The sequence below is a fragment of the Myiozetetes cayanensis genome, unplaced genomic scaffold, assembly GCF_022539395.1.
Source record: "Myiozetetes cayanensis isolate MyiCay16 unplaced genomic scaffold, myiCay2020 scf18, whole genome shotgun sequence".
Lineage (NCBI taxonomy): Eukaryota > Metazoa > Chordata > Aves > Passeriformes > Tyrannidae > Myiozetetes > Myiozetetes cayanensis.
The window spans coordinates 14705652-14726037 of NW_026087389.1; the positions used below are offsets into that span (position 1 = coordinate 14705652).

At 46.8% G+C, this 20386-nt stretch overlaps 1 protein-coding gene and 1 long non-coding RNA gene across 2 annotated transcripts; one reads left to right on the top strand and one right to left on the bottom strand.

The window, feature by feature from the left end:
- Nucleotides 1-4047: 4047 nt before the first annotated feature.
- Nucleotides 4048-11227, bottom strand: ALAS1 (5'-aminolevulinate synthase 1). The gene is made up of 10 exons (XM_050313021.1): nucleotides 10974-11227; nucleotides 10056-10262; nucleotides 8988-9143; nucleotides 8681-8903; nucleotides 8016-8200; nucleotides 7278-7457; nucleotides 6945-7109; nucleotides 5587-5855; nucleotides 4935-5097; nucleotides 4048-4333 (listed from the first exon to the last, which is right to left on the bottom strand). The coding sequence occupies exons 1-10, from the start codon at nucleotides 11170-11172 to the stop codon at nucleotides 4173-4175; spliced, it is 1908 nt and encodes a 635-aa protein (XP_050168978.1). The 5' UTR covers nucleotides 11173-11227; the 3' UTR covers nucleotides 4048-4172.
- A 392-nt stretch (nucleotides 11228-11619) lies between these two features.
- LOC126638937 (uncharacterized) lies at nucleotides 11620-14224 on the top strand. Its single transcript, XR_007628722.1, has 2 exons — nucleotides 11620-12079; nucleotides 13696-14224. It is a non-coding gene; the product is annotated as an uncharacterized LOC126638937 (long non-coding RNA).
- Nucleotides 14225-20386: the final 6162 nt, after the last annotated feature.

Below are 20386 nucleotides of genomic sequence, written 5' to 3' on the forward strand. Positions count from 1 at the left end.
ATTCACAGCTCACCCTCTGATAATTTTTGTTAAAAATGAGTAGGATAGAATAGACCAAGTGGGACAGGAGGGGGCCGAAGCAGTGCAGGAGGAGAGGAGCTGAACAACTCGCAGGCTGAGCACCAACATCACGTGTGCTGGGTTTCCTCTGGAAAGTGGGTTACAAAGCCAGTGCCAGCTCCACACCAAGCAATTCCTGAGGGCAATTAAAGCACTCACAAACCTGGCTGCTGCCTCCTGCCCACGTGTCCCTACACCCAGCACACACACGAGGGTTCACATGAGCATCAGCCTCTCTCGTTTTAAGGTTTGAGTGAAAAGCCTCCTGTGCTGTGTAGCAAAAGCTCTGGGGTTTGAGGTGAGGGCAGTCCTCATTTGGTCAGCAGTGACTTGTGCCACTGGTGCCAGGGGACAAGGCCACCCCATGGTGGAATTTTTCTGTCTGGGCAGGGAGCAGCAGGGCATAGCCAGCTTCAAAAAAGAGGGGGGAGCTGCAGGAGGCTGTGGCTGAGCACCCCCACAGTGCTCAGGGTTTTTAGGACTCACAAACCTAAATAAATGGGCTCCACAGCAAATGGGCTGCAGGGTAAATGATAGGACCACGATGCTTTTCTGTATGGGATTCCCAGGTGAAAAAGAACAAAACCCCAGAGGAGATAACTCCTTTGGCTTCTGTTCCCCTGAGAGAGGAAGCAGAGGAGCTGCAAAGGAGTTACACCTGGCTGGAAGCTGAATGTGTGAATTGAAAGAGTCGACTGGCACCTGGGCCATGAAACCTCAGGTGCCCAAAGGAAAGGGAGATGAGCCCTTGCTCTCTCAAGAGCTCCATGTCCTGCCCACAGTCCTTCCCATTCCGCAGGGAATAGCAGGGAGGAGGGTGTAGGAGCAGCAGGAAGTGAAAGGCTATTAACACAAAGAGGTAAGTATAGCTGGAATCAACCCCCCAGGGCTGTGCAAGACTAGGGGTGTGGGTGCCTAACCTAACCTGGGGATGCTGAGGGTTTGGGATCAGTCTGGAGGGTGGCTGGGGCACAGAGCATCCTAAATAACTGGGAGCCCAGCCATGCTGGTGCTGGGCTAGCAGTTCTGGGGCAGGGGCTACCTTGTATTAGGCTTTTGGTGTCTTGTGCCAGTGTCTGCCCAGACTACAGTGGTTGGCAGTGAGTCCTCACATGCATCCCCCACCCCAGCCACTGACAGCAGGGCACAGGACCCATTTGCAATTCCCTTTGTAAAGAGCTCCCTGCTGCTCTTCCCTGGGGATCCATAAGTGTAGGTATTGTCCCTCTTTTCCCTCTGCACACCTCACTCTGTGCCTGCCAAGAAGTGGGATTTTCTGTGTGCTGAGGTGGCCAAAGCAGGCAGCCAAGGGAGGGTCCAGCCACCAGGATGGGCTCCAAAATATCCATTACCAGGCAGGAGCTGCAGGGATCTTGGAGCCCATGGGGCTTTCAAAGCCCTGATGTGGGAGGCAGAGATAGGCTGGGAGAGGAACCCTGGAAAACGTGAGTGCTGCCAGACTGAGCAGGGGTTGAGGGGTGATGTGCTCCAAAACAAATGGGTGCAAGGCACCAGGGATATTGGAGCTGCGGATTTGGTGGTGGTAATAATGCTCTGGGCTGTGGTAGGAAGAGCACCCCACTGCTGCCTCCTCCCAGCAATGGGGAACACGTGCTCCCACGTGCACTTGGGATGTTTTTACTGCCCCTGTACCACCTGGAGTTTCTCCTTTGTGTAAACGGGCTGAGAAATGGAGGAGGGTTTGAGTTTAGGGCTATGCAATGTTCGACTGGATGGATTATTTATGCCCCAGACAAATATTAGCCATGGCTTTATGGCTGCATTCTTGCTTCCTCACTCTGCCACTGCCATTGTCCGACTATAAACATATTTTACCCATTACTTCCTCTATTATTTTTCCAGGAACTAAACTAAAGCTTACATAACTTATCCCTACTTATGCAACCCACAATTCAAGTTTTATTTGCCGGAAAACAATATGTGTTTATTTTTTCATTATTTGTCCTTTTCACGGGGGAAAATTTATCCTTTCTGTGTGTCATTAGGTTTGTCTTTCTTTTGCAGTTAAGTGATGGACTTCTGCTGGCCTCTTGCTGCGCCCTGGTTCTGCTTTCACACTCCTGCTTGCCAGCACCAGTGCTAAAGGTAATTTGTCACAAGTGATGTTAAGGGGTGTAGAGGTATCGGCTGCCACGTGCTGTGGTTAGTCGTGCTCATGTCATTTTAAAGGTTGCCAGATTTGAATTCTTGGGATTCTCTCCTGTGGTTAATTTGGAGTAACTTCTGAGATTTCTAGGAGTCGGTACCTTTCTGTGTCTTATTTCTTCTCGGTGGTATGAAGTGTTGAGTAGCAGTTAGTTGTAAAAACTAGGAGTTAAAACTGGGCTTATTAAGTAAGTGGTTTGTAAAATGCACTGGTCCAATCCTGAGAACTTGCAGTGAGGAAAATAGAAATTCAAGTAACCTGGTACTGTCAGAGGAGGGCTCTATGTGAGTTAACATGTCATGTTATCTCCCACACACGCATTGATTGCTTACAGCTGTTCACTGACTGTTGCCAGAGCTTGGAATGACATTGTAGGCACGTTATGGTGCTGGGGACACTGTCCTAGGAGAGGTGGATGTAGGATCTGTGGCTTTTTAACTCATATCTCAAGTTAGTCTAGTAATATAACCTCATAGATAATGAGATGTGTAAGGGAGGTGCACGTTCATTGAGTCTTAGACCACAAATTGCTCATGGCAAGGCAAGGTCAGGTGGGTCACATCCTCCTTCCTCCAGAGCCTGCAAGTGGCAGAGGCAGTAACACCCTTGGCTGGCTGGCAAAGGGCTTTTTGAATGTAGCTTGTCTGCTTGGGAAGTCAAATGTTTTATAAGAGTTCTTCTGAGAACAGCAGTGTGCTTCAGTACGTGCTTAAACAACTGGTGACTTGCAGTTGATAGAACTGAGGGACTGTAAACTGGGCTTCTATCTCTCCACCACTTGGCTATTTGTGATATTATAATGGATCCCTGAAGGGAGGGAGCTTCACAGCACACCTGTGAGCGTGCCAGAAGCAGGCAGTGTCAGGTTGGCTTGTTATATCCAGAAAACAAGAATACCTGGACAGAGTAACTGGTCAGGGACTTGTGAAAGCCACTGTAGCAGTTACTGGACATGCCTGTACATGAAGGAAGCAGTTTAATGCTCTCCTCTGACTTCATGCCAATATTGACCTGAGTACTTGTGTACACCACAGAAATACTTCCTCCTGTTCAAAGCCTGCCCTTGCTATTCATGGAAGCATGAAATAGGGTGGCAATTAGGCATAACGGGCCTAAGTTTTCAGAGAGGTTGCAAAGGCAGGACTGATGTTCTCTTAAAATTACTTCTGTCAAGAGACCTGAATTATTAATTATTTGCTGACAGTCAGTTTTTACACCGAAGTCTCCCTCTGAGTGCCCTGGAGAGCAGCCCATGTGTCTTGCAGAGACACAGGCAGCCAGAAACAACCTGCATCTACCACCCCACCACCTTGGTTTTGTAATAGTCAGGGAGTCAGAAAATACCACTTATTAAATCCCAGCAGCAGCTTTCTCTTCTTAGTAGTGGACATCAGAGGGGGAATACTTGTGCACAAAGCTAGAAAGGAAGAATGTGGTAGCAGAGGGAGACAGCATCTAGCAGAACCCATTCTAAATGTCTGCCTGCTTCCCAAAAAAATAGGTGCAAGCTGCTTATACAGCACTTCTGAAGTGATACACTCCTGGTTTTAGTGTGCATGTAGTACTATACCTGCATGTTTTCAAAAGCCTGCAGGGAGAAGCTCACAAGGAGCTATTTTCTCCTTTCATAATAAACAAACCCATCCCAGGAAGCACTAATGAAGTTCTTTGGGCACAGCCATTGAGGAGGCAGTAGATCAGCTGAGGGGCATTAAGCTGTAGAGCACTGTTTTATTCCATCAAATGCCCTCCCACCCACTGGCACTTCAGTTCCATTTATGGAAGGTACACAGAGAAGCAAACAAAAACACAACTGGGCATCAGTGCTCTAGAAATTTATTTTCAGAGCTTAGTGCTTCAACTACAATTAAAATACATGAGCAATTAAAAAATGCTACTGACTTGATCCTAGAACTAGACAAGAATACAACTAACACTGGTACTTTCATGCACTGACAGATACTAGTTTGCTCATGCCACTGAAGTAGGCTCTTTCCCGTTCACTCATCACTTCAAAGTGTAGGGGTCTTCTACAGAAGTTGCATTCAGCTGATGAGTGTGGTTTCAGCTCCAGACCAACATCCTTCCACGTAGCCAGCAGTTTTTCTGTTAAGAAAAGTTCACCAAAATCAAAGCTTAAGAGAGTGGATCGCTTTAGAGAAGCAGCAGACGAGACATGTCAGCATACTTATTCTCCTAGCAAGTGAGGAGAGATAATAGGATTTCACTCTGACACAATCTACCTCTTGAGACAACTCGGCTGCAACTAAGTCTCAGCTATCCTCACACCACCTCGCCTGACAGGATCAAGGAGGAGCTACTTTCCCTGGACAGATCCATGTTTAAGACAAGCTAACTGCTCAGCTGAGAACAGCAGACTTCTCTGGGCTCCACATAACACGTGAAGATTGGTTTGGACAACACCTGAGCAGAGCCCTGGCAGGAGTGGCTGTGACAGAACCAGCTGGGTATAGGTCTGCACTGGCTTTGCACACTCTATTCTAGGTCACAGTGTACCACCCTGCACGTGTCACACTCGAAGCAGTTCAAGTGCAGAAGTACCTGCTCCTATGCTGCAGTGGAAAGTCATCCAGATTTAGATGTCCAGGTGGTGACAACTAAAACTTAGGTGCTTTCCAGTCTCACAGTACAAAGACTGCACAGACAGGCCAGCATCTTCCCTGCACTGATGCAAGAGCCCACTCACCGATAAAGTAGCTCATCATCTGAGGGGTGTGGTGAGGCGTAGGGGCGATACGGAGCAGCTCCTCCCCACGGGGCACTGTCGGGTAGTTGATGGCTTGGACGTAGATGCTGTGCTGGCTCATCAGCTTGTCGCAGATCTCTGTATTTTTAGCAGCATCTGCAACCTAAAGTCCAAAATTTTAAGTCACAAGATCAACCAGTCAACAAGATGCAAGGTGGCAGAGCCATCAGGCCAACTTCGGTAGCTACAAGAATTCAATAGGACTGGTCTCCCCTTTGCCACTGTAAATAACATGTATGTCAAAGACAAGGGCTAAAGCCTGTGCTGTAGAGCTCTCTGGGCATAAGCACATCACTGCAGCCCAGGCAGGTAGCTGTTCATACCCCAAATCTTGTATTTACTAGCTTGATATCAATTTCCCTGGTTTCTGTACACTGTTAGTTTGCAGGTTTCACACACTTCCTCACTCTGCTTTACAACATTTACAGCAGGCTGATCAGGCTCAGCTTAAGCCAGACTGCTGGTGCTTCACTTTGAATACTAAGCTGAGTCTGAGCTTTGTGAAGGTAGTAACTAATACCTGGAAGTGCAGCGTGATCATGGAGAGCAAAATGGGTGCCAGTCCTGTGTCAGCAGTGTCCTAAGTACTCACCCTGATGGGGATGATGTGACTGGGGCAGTGCACCACAGGGAGCCCCGCATCCATCAGCATCTGTCTCATGAGCTTCACGTTCCGTTGGTGCTGGCGCCTCAGAACCTGCCCCTCTGGGCTCTTCAGGGTCCGGACAGACTCCAGGGCACCAGCCAAGAGCATGGGTGGCAGGGATGTTGTGAAAATGAAGCCAGCAGCATACGAACGAACGGTGTCTATCAGAGAACTTGTACTGGAGATGTATCCTCCTACACATCCAAATGCTTTGCCTGAAGATAAAAAAAAAATGAGCAACCAAACTCATTCTTTCCACCCATTAGAATGGCTTGAAGTTTACAAGATTACAGCCTTTCACTTGAAGGAATGAGTTATTTTGACCAGATGCAGTCATGGCAGGCAACAATTCCTTCCCCCTCTGCTAATCTTGTATTTACTCAGCACATGGTACAGCTTTGTTTTTAAGCCAATCTTGATAACCTGGATCTAGTTACCACACAGTAAGGACAGTTCAAGACTGTCTCAAATACTCAAATTTTGATTTTTGGGGAAGACTTTATAAGTTCTATCATCAAGCAGATACTTCAACAGTGACCCCAAGTGATCAACACTAAGTCTCTCAGCAGATTTAAAATAATCTGTTCCAGGGATGCTACAAATAGCCCATGCTCCTAAGGAGCACAGAAGGCTGTTACTGTGATTGTATAGTTGATACCAGCCCTCCTTTCCAAATGTTTAGATAGCAGAACACAGGCACAGACAGAACCAGGGTGTCTGCTGAATGCTTCTGTTCCTATTAGGCTGTAACCCAAGTTTAAGTTCCAAAGCTATGAACTTTCCTAGTAAATTTTGTTTACGTTTTGAAAGCTGTTTAAATAACCTCCCAATTTGCAGCAGTAAACTAACTCCTGAGTCTGCATTCTACTCAGATAATAGGAGTTGCTTTGTTTCTTGCCAAATCTCTTTACATAACCCCCCATCTCAGATTTCTAGATTAGGAGCACTCCACTTCACATAAAGGAACTAAGTACTACTAAATATAGAGAAACTACTCTACTAGCATTCTCACCTGAATTTATTCTTGAGTTGTATAACACGGCACTGGAGGACTTTTTGCTAGCTTGCTTAAGGTACCATTGTTTGGGGTTTTTCTCTGATTTGTAAGACACTCTAAGTAGCTTAACAAAAGCTTTTCAAACTGTGGGGCAAACTTAAATCCTTTGGGCTTTTCGAAAAAACCCTAACCCCAAGAGCCCTTAACAAGTTCATTTGAGTAGACAGATTTTGAGTTAACCCACTTAATTTGGCTGCTCAGAAGCTTTGGTGCTTTAGCTCCTGTGGAAGTGCCAGGCCATGCATACCAAGTGTTCCAGAGATGATGTCCATCTTGTGCATGACTCCATCCCGGTCTCCTATGCCACCACCTCGAGCTCCATACAGCCCCACAGCGTGCACTTCATCCACAAAAGTGATGGCCCCGTGCTCGTGGGCCACGTCACACAGCTCTTCCAGAGGACAGACTGCACCTAGGAACCAAAGCAGCAACTGGCAGTTTAGGATTCCCTGTATGCAGCTTGGACAAACACCAGAACTACCCCTAAACAGCCCTTGTAGCACTGTACACTTTTAGACCTGAAATACAGTTGACTGGAATATTAACTGGAAGGAGAGAGGAAGCTTTCATGTCATCTTACCATCCATTGAGTGAACAGTTTCAAATGCAACAATTTTAGGGGTGGATGGATCAGACTTCTTCAATAGTTCTCGAAGATGGTTGACATCGTTATGGCGAAATATATGTTTTGGCACCCTGCTGTTACGGATCCCCTGGATCATGGAGGCATGGTTTCCAGAGTCAGAGTAGATCTCACAACCTGAGGAAACAACCCAGTTACACTCTTCAGTATATAGAAAACATTACCTGATTCCCAGCATTGTTTTATGTATGTGAGGTGTTCAGGAAACAAGGGTAGAGTGCTCTTGGGAGTAACGCTCTCGATCAAAAGAGCAAGCTACAGATCATGAAGCAAGAATAATATTTAAGGTTTATTTCAGGTGTTCAAACTAAGATAAATTAGAGCTTAAGGAAATACAGAAGATTTTCAAGTCCTCAGTACTTTTATGTAACTCTTACAGCTTCTAAATTTTGCTGTCATATCTTCAGGTAGAGTTTAACTGCAAGAGCAGAATGCTCTCTGCTTGTCTAATTCCTCCAGCAGCTCCCAGCTCCTGCATGTCAATCTCAGTAGGCTGGTACTAAGATTTGTGTTGAACACAACTTGAACATGGCATTAGAAGTAGCAGCCAACCATACTTTGCTGAGGGATTAGGATGAATCTTCACTTTGGACAGCTATTTGTAAAGCATACTCCCGACAGCTTAGGGCAAGGCTGCGTATTCTGTGGTAACAGGGGTGCAGTTTGAGATCTCACCTGGCAGCATTTTAGCTAGAGTGAAGAGAGTGGAGTCATTGGCTACAAAGCAAGATGAGAACAACAGTGCTGCATCTTTTCCATGAAGGTCAGCTAGCTCTTTTTCCAAGTCGACATGAAATTTACTTGTTCCTGAAATGTTTCTTGTGCCTCCTGCTCCAGCACCATGTTGTTTCAGAGTATCCCTAAAGAGGGCCCAAGAAGAGGCATTAGCATTGCTCTGTGACCTAGAGAGGAATAAAGGATCATTGCTGAAAACATTCTAGTACATAATCAGGGTTATACTGAAAAGGAACTGGCTACAAAAAGCACTGTTAGGTCTTTGAGCAACTTGCACAACTCAGGAATCCATTAAGGTAAGAAATGAGTGCCCAAGGACTGCTGCAATATACAGTCCAGTTTATCTGGTAACATTTGGGGGCCTCTACGGAAAATCCAAGGAGCAGAATCAGTGACCAACGGGTACAGTGCAGCCCTGGAGCTAAACACCAAGTTACCTACCCCAGCTCAAGAGAAGAGTGCATGTTTAACTGCATACCAGGAATCATGTCAGAAGCAGCTTATGTAGCACAGTACAGAAATCAGCTCTTCAGAAGCCTTCCCGCAAAAGCTTCTGCAGGGCCATATAGCTTGAAACTGCCTCTTAAGAACATGGCACTACTCACATAACTGCTCCACAGACACGAGGGTGACGGCTCATGCCCAGGTAATCATTGCTGCACCAGACAGACACCTCTTTCTTGGTAATCAGGGAGTCAGTGTAGTCATCTGCCATGGGGAAGATCTGCGCCTTCCGGTTCACGGTTTTGAACACTCGGTAGGTGTGATCCTTCTTCTTCTCATCTATCTTCTTCTCAAAGAACTGATCGTACTGGAAGGTGGACACAGCTGAAAGGAGACAGAGACTTCTTAAGCACACAGGAAATAATCACAACAGAGCAGGCCCCTGGGGGTTTTGCCCGACGTTCTTACATTTTGGCAAGTTATCCTGAAGCAGGTGAGAGACACTTTCTGGTCTTTGCTTCAGCATAATATCCTTAAACTTCTTGAGCAAGCCATTCTGCTCTTCTCCCTCAGTCTCAATGCTCCTCACTGGGGAAGTAGTTGGTATTTTGGCAAATTCTGTACCTACAGACATTGTAAGAAATTCCAGTGAGCTTAATTGTTTTGAGACAAAATGAAGTAAGTTGAGTTCAGCAAAGCAAACATTTTAAGTAAGCCTAACTCTTCAATCTTTAGGAAGCACATGCCCAAAACCAGAGGCCTCTGTTAGGATCAACTACTTTATTTGCTTACAAATTTGTACTGGATGAGACAAGAGGATTAGCCTTGCTAATCAATCAAAATACAACATGTAATTTCCTTACAACACATTTGGTTCATTATGACTCAGAAAACCACTGTATACAGCTATAGCACTTATCTGAAAGGGTTGGTACACACCTAACTGAAGGAAGAGTTCCAGTCAACTCCTTTCTTTCTGTTAGCACAGATTTATTTTTTTTTCTAGTGCCACAGAAAGCAAACAGAAAAGTAAAATAAGCTTCCTGAGACAGGCAGCAAGGCTTTACTGATACTGCTGAAAAGTTCCTTCCTTTGAAGGGCAGCCCTTCCGCATCAAGACTGCAACCCAGCCAACACCCTTTAGTTCCATAAACACAAAAAACCCACCCAAAACCATCTGCTTGGATTTGTGCTGGTACGTGCCTGATGTCTCAACACAGTTTCTTCCATCTTTGGATAGAAAACCTTTGTCTGTACCAGCTCTCTCCAGATCTAAGCATCTGCTTTGGGTGCGAGCGCATCAGCCTGATTCACACATCCAGAGCCAGCCAGCACATCAAAATACATCACACAGTATTCCCACACCACAATCACCCAGGCAAACCCTGCACACAAGCTCTTTCTCCTTCAGTCTCCCATAATCCCACCTGCACTGTGTCAGTGGTGACTGTCAGGCCTGGCAGACTCCAGAGCCAAGTCAGGCACCAGAAGCTCTCAGAAGGAATCAATCACAGCTTCAGCACATGGAATACGTACCTTTCCTGTCCGCCTGCATTTCCTGCACATCCTCCTGGAGTTCCAGGCTGGCTTTGCAGAAAACGTTGCTGTTCTTGTGATTCATCTGAGCTGCCAGGAATGGGCATTTGGTAGCAGAGCTCTGGCTAGCACCGGCAGGGGGGTGGCCAGTAGGAGGCTGGGCTCCATCTCTATTCTGCTGGGCCACCTCTTTGGCATTTTTGGTCTCTGGGGTGGGGGTAGAGAAGGGAAAACACTTCAGCTTCATCATTTTAATACACCCAGACTTAAGCTTTTCTATCCATCACCTTTGCAACTGATTTGCCACGACCCATTCACAGCTATTTAACCAAGCATTCACATTTTATTTATACAAGCACAAAATCCCAAGGGACATCTGACTTAAGACACTAGATCTAGCACTGTACCCTTTGAGAGGAGAAAAATAAATCTCTTTCGCTCCAAGGGGGAAGATTTAAGGAAAATACTTAAAGGAAAGACTGGACATGGCACCTAGTGCCCTGGTAGTATTCAGTCATAGGTTGGATTCGATCTCAGAGGGCTCTTCCAGCCTAACTGGTTGTGAGTTCTCTTTCGAGGAGTTCAGATCCATGCAGCTCCCTCTGCCGCAAGCCCCGGTTCCTCCCGAGCGCCAGGGAAAGAACCCCCCCAGGAATGTTCCCGGGTGGGGTGAAGCACCACTGAAGCGTGAGAAACACGGCTGCGAGACAGAGGATCCCGGATCCCCAGCCGGGACGCCCGAACAGGCCAGGGGCTGATTTGTGCCACAAATTCAATTAACCGCGGGCATTTAAAGGATTAAGCAACCCCCTGCCTCAGCGCTGCCTATTCCAGAAGTTTCCCCCCCTCCCGTGCCACACCACGCCAGGGTTATTGTTTTTTTCCCCTGGCGGGGGGTGCCCTGGGGCCGGTACTCACCGCGGCGGCCCGCGGGGGTCTCCTCCTCCGCCTGCTGCCCGCGGGCGGCGGACGTGGCGAGGGCGCGGGCGGCCGGCGGGGCCGCCTCCATCATGCGCGGGCAGTGCTGGGCGTACAGCAGCAGCGACGGCCCGGCCTTCTGCAGGAACGCCTGCGAGACGCGGGCCAGGAACGGGCAGCGCCGCACCACCGCCTCCATTCTCGCTGCTGCCGGAGGTGACGGCGACAGGGACAGGGCACACGGACCGGGACACGGCAGGGACGCGACAGCGGGCGGGGCTCCCGCGACACCGCCCTTTATAGCCGCGGCGCAGGCGCCGTGCGGCCCCGCCGGCGCAGGCGCGGGGAGGGAGCGGGGGCGGCTCAGCGGGTCGTGCGGGGTGTCCGAGGGCGGTTTTGGGGTGTCCAGGGGTGGCTCTGGGGAATTCTGTGGGCTCCGTGAGGGGCTGGGGGCGTCCTGAGGACGCGGAGGGACCGCCGGGGGTCTTGAGGGGCTGGAGGCTTCCTGAAGAGATGGGAGGGCCCCCTGGGAGGGGGTGGAAGCGCTGTGAGGGTGCAGGGGAGGCTGAGCCGCTCCCTCGGGGTCGTGAGGGCGCGGGGGGGTCTTGAGTGGCTGCCGGGGGTCTGCGAGGGCTATGTGTGTGTGTGTGCGTGTGTGCGCTGTTGGGGGTTTTCCTGGCAGCCCCAGGCTATGCAAATGCCGCTTTCCCAGAAGTTTCGGAGTCCCACGGTCCGTATTTCGAGGGGTGCGCCTGTGGAGTGGGAAACGCGAGCTCTGAGTCAGCGGCGCGGGGAAACCCAGCGCTGCTCGGGCCGTCCCGGTGTTTGCTTCCTAAATGTGCCTCTGAGTCCCTGCGGAATCCGTGCTCGGGGGGCGGCAGCTGATCTTGCTGGTGATGGTGGTGGTGGTGGGATCCCGAGCCCCTCTCGCTTTGCCTAAAGCCGGTGTGAATAACAGCTTCTCTGACAGGGGATGCTTAGACTTCCACCACTGAGTTTTTGCCGCGTTTCGAAGGAAAAAGAACAGCAAGAAGTGAAATTGAACCCTTCGCCCTCCGGTTTGCAATGGGCATTAAAGTTTAGTTGCTTAAAAGAATTATTTACAGGTGGGTAATGGTAAAAGGAGCTCTCCTTGTGTGTCTGGTCGTTCAAACCACAGCACGTACTGACTGCTGAAGTGTGGAAAGAATGGAGGAGGAAAAATGATGATGCTTTTTTTTTTCCCCTCATCTTGAGAAACAATTTCACGGAAGACAGGATTCGGGTAAAGAGCTGAGGGCTGTTTCGAGCACTTCGAGGCAAGAGTGGATTTTGTAACAGATATGAAGTTTGGAGGAGAGCTTTTTTAAAGGCTGCTCTTTCTCAACTCTTGCCTTGCATGTAGTCATGTTGTGTAGTTACTAGAAGGTGCTCATATAAAGTGATTAAAGAAATACAAAGTCTGTGTGGGACTGTGGCTACTGAACACAAATTTGGATATAAAAGGCACTCGGAAAGTATTGGTCAGTATTTACATGTTGCAAACTAGTCTTTAGACAACTCCTCTGATAGAGGGCAGGGGAATGACCAGCAGGGTATTTTCATGACCCTGCTCTCTCCATCACTGACTCACTTAGAGAATGCTGGCTGCAGGACATTAACTTTGGGATCTGAGCAAGCTGATCAGGAGAAAGGCACCCTCAAACACAGTCAAATGTCTCACTCGCTGTGAGCTCCACCGTGTTACCAAGCTCTGAGGTAGAAAGTGGGACAGAGTTCTGCCCTCACATACTCCTCACAGAGCCCTGAGAAAAGTAGCTGTGACTTTACAAGGCAGGGCATGGGATTTGGGTTTTAGTAAGGCTTTAGCAGGTGTGTTTTAAGCACAGTTCTCTCTTACTTATTAGAAACCTAAGACGGTGTTATTTAACAAGTGTCGATGCTCGGCTCTTAAGCAGCTCATTATTTGTCGGTGTAATGCAGAAACAGCCTCCCATGGGTGGGCATCATTAAACTAGATATATGCTAGTTTTTATTTGTTATGTAAATAAATTATTGAAGTGAGGCTGTGGCCTTTGACCTGAGCCTGTATAGCAGTTATGATAGCAGGAGTCCAGGTCATTTGGTAATACCGGGATAGTGTTTCAAATTATTAGTTCAGTTGCTCATGAGGAGGTTTGTTTTCTTCCCCATAAGTGGCTCTTGGTTAGTGTTACATGCCTCAAGTATTTTGCAAAATAATAGTTAATTAGGTCTTGAAGGTTAAAGACACCTGATCTGTGTTTCAGACTACTGCTGTCCCTGCTCCCTCAAACAGTAGTATTTGACTCCTACCCTGAAGCTTTGTATCACATAAGTTACTTTAAAAATTGAGGGAACATGACATTTTACCATGTACATACCTGTCAAGCTTCCTTAGAGCACAGAGTTAATTATGTGTCTGGACCTAAGGGATCATTCCCGTGCTCCTTGGGTTAACTGCAGTTTTAACAACAGAAATCAACACCTGTGTGCTTGATTTATAGTAGGTTGAGACTATTTTTCCTTCTCCCATTTTTTCCTTATTGTTTGTCCATGGTACTTAACTCAGAGGGAACGTGTGTTTTGTCCTAAGAGGAACCAGAGAAAGGTATTGGGCAAATGTGGTGGCAGAGTGCTGCAACAGGCTGCAGAGCTCATCTGCCTGGACACCTGCAGCAGCAGGTTTGATCCCACAAAAATCTGATAATCCTTCTTTATCCAGGTAATCTTTAGTCTGCTGTGTTGCTGGAATTCAGGAAGTTGTGGGTTTGTGTTCAGGAGTGCATGTGAAGCCTGAAAACCTGAAGAGCATCTGCTTTTTACACAAACATCACTCAAGGCTGGCAGCTGAGACACAGCGACCTTGGCTGTGACACGGAGATCTCCAAATGGAGCAGAACTCTCGGCCTTCCTGTCAGGCTTCCCTACAATCTCTGCTGTTAATCAAACACTGCAATTGCACCTCTTTAAAGCTTGATTTTGGTGAATTTATTTAACCTTGTGCATGACAGGAATTGCGCAGAGCCAAGGAATGACATTTACTTGACCCTCATCTTGGAGGTTTGCTGGAGGAACGTGTCCTTGTCAGTGCACAGAGCTGGCTGGGAGCTCTGGGAGCAACAGAGCAGGGAAAAGTCAGGGGAAAGGGGTGTCTTGTCAACTGCTCTGTCAGTGCCCTCCCTTTGGAAATACTTCTGGAGCTTATGTGTTGAAGGTGAAGTAAATACTAATAAAGCTGCTGTTAATTAAAATTTCTTAGGCCTTCGGTGGATTAATTAAATGGTGTTTAAGGGTGTTAATTGTGGCAATGTATTTCTGCCATCCTGCAGGGCTCAGGAGGAACTGGCATGAAGTGCCACGCAAATGCAGATTGAAGTTCTCCTGGCAAACAGCAACAGGGCCAGTGGCAGCCAAGGGGGAACAGGGACCCCATCCTGAGGGAGAGAGCAGGCTTAGGCAGCCTGTCTGGAGAGATGGCAGGTACAGGGGGAGGCAGCAGCTGCCTGGGAATACGGGAAGGGCAGAGTAGCATGGAATAAAGGAGGGAAATGGTTTAAGCTGAGGGGGAGCATTGGTGTGAGGACAAATTTATTCCATTGTCCACGACAGAGTTTCAGTCAGAAGGTGGGTACTTCGTTGGTGTACCTGTGTTTTGGAGCTGGTCCCTGAGGTGTGTACCAGATGGATTCAGCAGAGGAAGCTTGACTGCCTGAAAGGCTCATGTGCTGCACGGGAAGGGAAGGGAAGACTGTCAGCTACCCTGAGAGCCTCTGTGATTTTGGTTTCCTAAAGCCGTGATTTGTCCATTTCTTTGCTGAATAAGTTGCAAGGAAGGGGAGAAAAAGGCTAATTTCCAGTAGTTTGGGAGGGAAGTGAGAAGTCACAGAAAGTGCTTCCCATACAGAAACTGAAATGGGGAAAAAAGCAAAATCCCCTGTCACACGGTCAAGTTGATTTCTGCAATGTCTGTGAAGAGTTGCTGGTGAAGATGGTCTCTTCCCACGTTACTGATTTACCATGTAGGCTCAGGCGTAAGTTACCTTCAATACTTCCCTCCCATCCCTCTTCTCTCAAGCATGTTTTGCCTGGTATTTCTAGAAATAGAACTTCATTCACAGGTTTGTGGTGTTCATCTGGCCTTGCATTTGTCCACAGGTAGGTCCTTTCATAGGATTTTAATGAATTTTATGCTTTGATAATGATTTTATGCATTTAGATACTTGAGCAGAAAACCAAGAGTCAGAGCCCCTCTGCACTCAGCCTGTCCAAACGAAAGCCTATGACTGTACTCTAATTAGCAACATCTAATCCCTTTTGCCCACTTCTGAAGTCAGAGCTGTGCATACTCCTAATTTTTTCCCATCCAGTCAGTGTCAAAGAGAGCGAGCCAGAAAAACAATTCCCCATCCCCACGCACAAGCCACTGTCTATATTGAGATCTGAATTTTCTAAGGGAGTGGGTGTGATCTTAACATCTGGATTTAATCCAGACTCAAATTCCAGGCTTAGATCTGAGAACATCCACCTCCGGTCCTGAGACCAGCAGTTCTTAGAGAGGACTTTGCTTATTTACCTTTTAAGGCAAAATTTGAGGGTTGCAGTAGTAGCTGCATAGTGACAATTCTTCCCACGCTGAATTTCTGTATCACGTTTTCCTGACTTGGAGCCAATGTCTTCTTCAGATGACAGAACAGGAAATCTCATTTCTTTCTAGGACCCTCTACTCAGTAGAGAGTTTGACCAAGCTGGAGAAGCTGCTGAATGCAGAGGAGTTTGGTCTCTTGGCAAAGGCCCATTGCAGGGGCAGGACTCAGGCTCAGTTTGGACAGCGGGAGCTGTTGCCACCCTCATACAGGGTACCCTGCCCTCCTCCTGAGGGGCACCACCCCACACCAGGGCTGCTGCAGTCTACAGCCCAGCTGATTAACACATCCAGCAGTGGCTTATCTTAATCCCAGAGTATCTTCCTGACATGTCTCTATTTGCTTCAGATGTGGAAAATCACACAATAGCCTTTTTTTAATCTTGCATCCTTGGGTTTGTCTTGCTTTGTGCAGCACACGGCAGGAAATGATAGGCTAATCCTTCCAGCTTCTGTGAGCTTTGCTGCACTTGCTGTGACTTGCATTCACATCCTCATTTCCTCCTCCCTTACACAGTTTTCCTCCTCTTAGAAAGAACCAGTAGACCCCAACCAGTATATTTTTAGTTACAGTCATTTCAGGTATTCAGCCTGTCAATTTATTTGCTTTCCTGAGCCTTCGTTTCTCCCCATTAGGTACTCCAGCAGAAACACCACCCTCTATGTCCAATTTAGGAGCTTGAACTCCAATATAGTCAGGAGAGAAAAAATACCTTAAAAATGTGAATCCAAGTGCTTCCTGTGTAACAGCATGAGAATATAGGGAAAGGGCTTGGCTCTTTAGTCAGAGCTCTATAGGTATCTGTAACTAAGGTTTCCAGAAAGTATTTAAGTAGGTAACCTGCTCCTTTCCATATAGCAAGGACATATAGCTATGTATAAGGGCTTTTCTGTTTCTCACACTGTCCTGCCAGCAAGTAGGCTGAGGGTGCACAAGAAGTTGGAAGGGGATAACCCCAACTGAGCAAAGGGGTATTCCACAGCATATGACATCAAGTTGAGCAATAAAACTGAGGATGGAGCTTGCCTGGGGCTTCCATAGCTCAGAGACTGGCTGGGCATTGGTCAGTTCATGATGAGCAATTGTTTTCTTTTGCATCACTTGTTTTTCTGGGGTTTGGTTTGCTGTTTTTTGGTTTTGTTTGGGGTTTTTGTATGTTCTGTCCTTGTTGCTTTTGTCCTCTTTTTTAGTTATTAAATCATCTTTATCTCAAACCACAAGTTTTTACGCTTTTACCCTTCTGATTCTCTCTCCCATCCTACAGCAAGGGAGTGAGTGAGGGGCTGTGTGGGGATTTGCTGCTTACTGGAATTAAACTATAATTGGAAAGTCATCTCTCTAATTGTGTACCTGTCACATGGGCCCACGAGGCAGTAGCATAATAAAAGTGCCCTCACTCCTCCCCAGTTACCTCAGTTTGACACAGTAAGTTAAATCTTTTGTATAAATTGATGTAGTTTTGTGTGCCAAAATGGAGGTTCTCTGACTAGGCAGTTTTTAATCAGTACTGTTTCCTGCAGCTGTACATGCTGCCTTTCTGTTCCCAAATGTAGCAGTACAAGTAAGTTGCCTTTTCAGCTTGGAAATAGGGATAAAAGCATCCAGTGAAGTCCTAACAGCCTCTGATGTCTTTTAGGTGAGTGAAATGATGTGATTTTAAGGATGTTACCTTAAAATGTCTGTTGTAGGCACAGTACACCTACTAGTAAGGCTGGTTACTGTGGTTTGTTTCAGCAAAGGCTTATTCTTCTTTTATTCATCTGATAATGTAATTTCTTCTGCAGGGATCCATAATTCAGTTAAGTAAGGAGAAGGAGAAGCAGAAGCATTTCATAATGAAATACCTGCTGGTGATGTGAGAAGGTGGGGGAAAATCCCCTCCTGACTAGACCCAAGCTGGGTGTTCCCATGTGGGTGTTATCCCAGTGAGGCAACAGAACTCTCTTACCTGAGTGGCTTCCCTGCTCATGCAGCTACTTCATAGCATTAGATATTGCTGGCCTTGAGATAGTTTTAAGAATTGTCTTGGAGAAAACAAGAAATAAACAGAGGAAAGTGTAAAGCAATTCTGATCTTTCATTGTTTCCCTCAATCATCAGGGAAACTTTATACTTTTAGAATTAGTTGTTATAGTTAGTATTAGTTGCTATAGTTGTATAATCGGAATTAGCTCTTTGAAAGAACCAATCCAGAGGGATGGAAGTGGCCAAGCAGTGGAGCAGAAGGATGCCTCACATTTAAGTGGAGATGTTCCAGATATGAAAATACCATGAAAGTGTGTGGTAACAGGGTATGAAACGTCACGGGGCCAAACCCACTCCTGTGAGCGGGAGAGTCTGTGTTAACACCCCAGCCTGTGTGCACAGCAGAAAGCTGCAGGTATGAGCATACAGCCTTCTTGGGGTCCAGCTCCAAATGTTTCCACCTCCCAGTGCAAGTGTTGGTGCATTCTGCCCATGGGGTTTTTGCTGTGCTGTTTGGCAATAGCTCTCATTGCTTAACCTCTGAGGTGCAAGACATACTATCTCTCCTTGTGTTCCAAAGATTACAGATAAAGTTAGAGGGTGGTGATGAGAAGAACGTCAGCAATAGGGAAGAAAGGGCCTGAGCTGAAATATTAAGGGAGGAAAATCACATCTCCAAATCTGAACTTGGGAGCTGCAGATCAGAGGAACTTTGTGATGTACTGAGATTATTGGAGTAGATGAGGTTTCCGTTCCTTGTTTGCCTTTTGTACTGAGCTCTTCAAAAAGCTGCCAAGTGGTCTGTGTGCACTGTCTTACAAACAGCCTCAGCCATGGAAAGCTCTGGGCTCTACTTCCAAGGCTTGTGGGCTGCTCTGCCTGCCAAGCAGCACAGGCAGTACCAGGAGGAGTGAGAGTGAGGATGCCAGGACAGCTGGGATGGGAGGTTACTTGGGGCACTGTGACCCTGCTGGCAGCCTTGTCTGCATGTGGTTTATTTGACCTGATGGTTCTGTGGCTGCTTTGAGAACACCATTCCAGCTGTGCAAGCAAACCTAGTCACGTTGTGTTGGCTTGGGGTAGTAGTAATGGTTGAAAAATGTGTTGCTCTTGTATCTTCAGGAGATGTGGTGAAGAACCTGGAGCCTCTAAGGTCTTCTTTTCAGGAATCCCTCTGCTTAATCAGGGGACATGCATGTGCTTTCTCTTGTAAATGCATATTGTCCCAGCCCTGGGCAAAGAAAATAAAAACCAATTCCAGGGAATGTCCTAGAAAGAGATGGAAGTGCAAACATTGCATAACTAAAAAGTTGAAAGGGATCTGCTGAGAAATTAAGACTGAAATGGCAAAAATACAAATCTGGAGTTGAGTAATTTTCTTCTATTCGCAGTTTCTCATGTCACATGTACTGTAAGAGCAAACCAAGGCAGAGTGGAGGGTTGTTGCTGGCTTAGCACTAGCGATGGATCATGTGATTGACCTGTGTGCTGTGGTTTTGTAGAGAGCTCTGCTAATGTTATGGAGCTTTTATATATATTAGATAATCTTTCTCTTCAGACTTGTAAATTTCAGCCCAAAAATTCCTGCAGCCATCCCACACACTTTTAGGAAACCTAGAGTGTAGTTGTGACAGTTCAGTTTTGTACTTCCCTATCCTTATTTTTAAAGACCTCTAGTCTTGACAAGTCTCTGCTTCAAAGTTTAACTTGAAAAAGCAATTCAGAGTTCATGTTCTCAAAAAGACGCATCTTGTTTCCACTGTGAAACTTGCTAATGCATTAATTAATAAAAAATAATTTAGTGTTAGGCCATTGAATTGACACACTCCCTCTAGGCATTGATAAGGATGATTGACCACACAGGGAGGAAGTACTCTGGAGAAGACATTCAGCCTGTCCAACCTGCAGCAGGAATGAGACCTTGCAGTGGAGGGTGGGGTACCTGGGAAGGGAGCAGCCACCATTTCAGCTACAAACAGGAGCCAACAGCTGCAATGTGTGAAGGTGTACAGACCCTCTGGATCTTTGTGCTGAAATCCGGGAGGGTCTTCAGGGCTTGCACAGCACCTGGTCTTGCACTTAAGTTGGAGGAGGGAGAGGGGAGGTTGGTGCTTGGCACAACAAACAACTGCGCTGTTCTTTGGTGGGTGAGTAATGGGGGCAAGTTCTGGGTTCCCTTATGAGCCTTTGGGACCACAGATTGCTCTGTCCTGCCTGAGCTTTCTGTACTCCTGTCTTGAAAAGGTAGTAACCTTTCCTGTGTTTACTTCAGCTTCATTTACCCTAAAGGACAATGAGATTTTGAGCAAGTAATTGAGATTTAAAGCTCCAATTACAAGAGCCAGTAAACTAGAGATGCTTATTAAGCTCGTGTTTTAATTGGAAGAAGTGATTCCAGTACGTCCTTACCAAAGTCCTTGCACTGTCTCTTGTGTTTGATAGCCAGTGACCTAGTTTTCATGGAGTGATCTCACAGTAGTCCCTCACCCAGTTGCACTTGGATGAGGGAGAACAGTGTGTGTGTGTATTGTGATGGTGCATATACTGTGAATTTGATTGTTCCACTACTCAGAGTTTCCTTGGGTAAAAATACTGTTTTATGTTTACTTGGCAGCTTTTCTCCTTTCTACTCGGCCTGATTTAATTGTGTGGAGTCATGTCTGTTGCCTGGTATGCTGTCAGTTGTGCATGTTGTGGAATACAATGCCTTTGAGGGTGTTAGTGAGCACAAGTGACACCTTAATAAGGGTCCTCAGAGACATGGTTTTAGTACTAAGCTGCCCCCATCTCCCAACAGTTGTCAGTT

Bases quoted from the DNA above. Each gene is read 5' to 3' on its own strand.
- ALAS1 (XM_050313021.1), bottom strand. From the start codon at position 11,172: ATGGAGGCGGTGGTGCGGCGCTGCCCGTTCCTGGCCCGCGTCTCGCAG. The intron at 5,856-6,944 runs GTATGCATGGCC...TTTTATCTTCAG, and splicing joins CATCATCTCTGGAACACTTG to GCAAAGCATTTGGATGTGTA. The intron at 4,334-4,934 runs GTGAGTGGGCTC...TTTTCTTAACAG, and splicing joins GATGATGAGCTACTTTATCG to AAAAACTGCTGGCTACGTGG.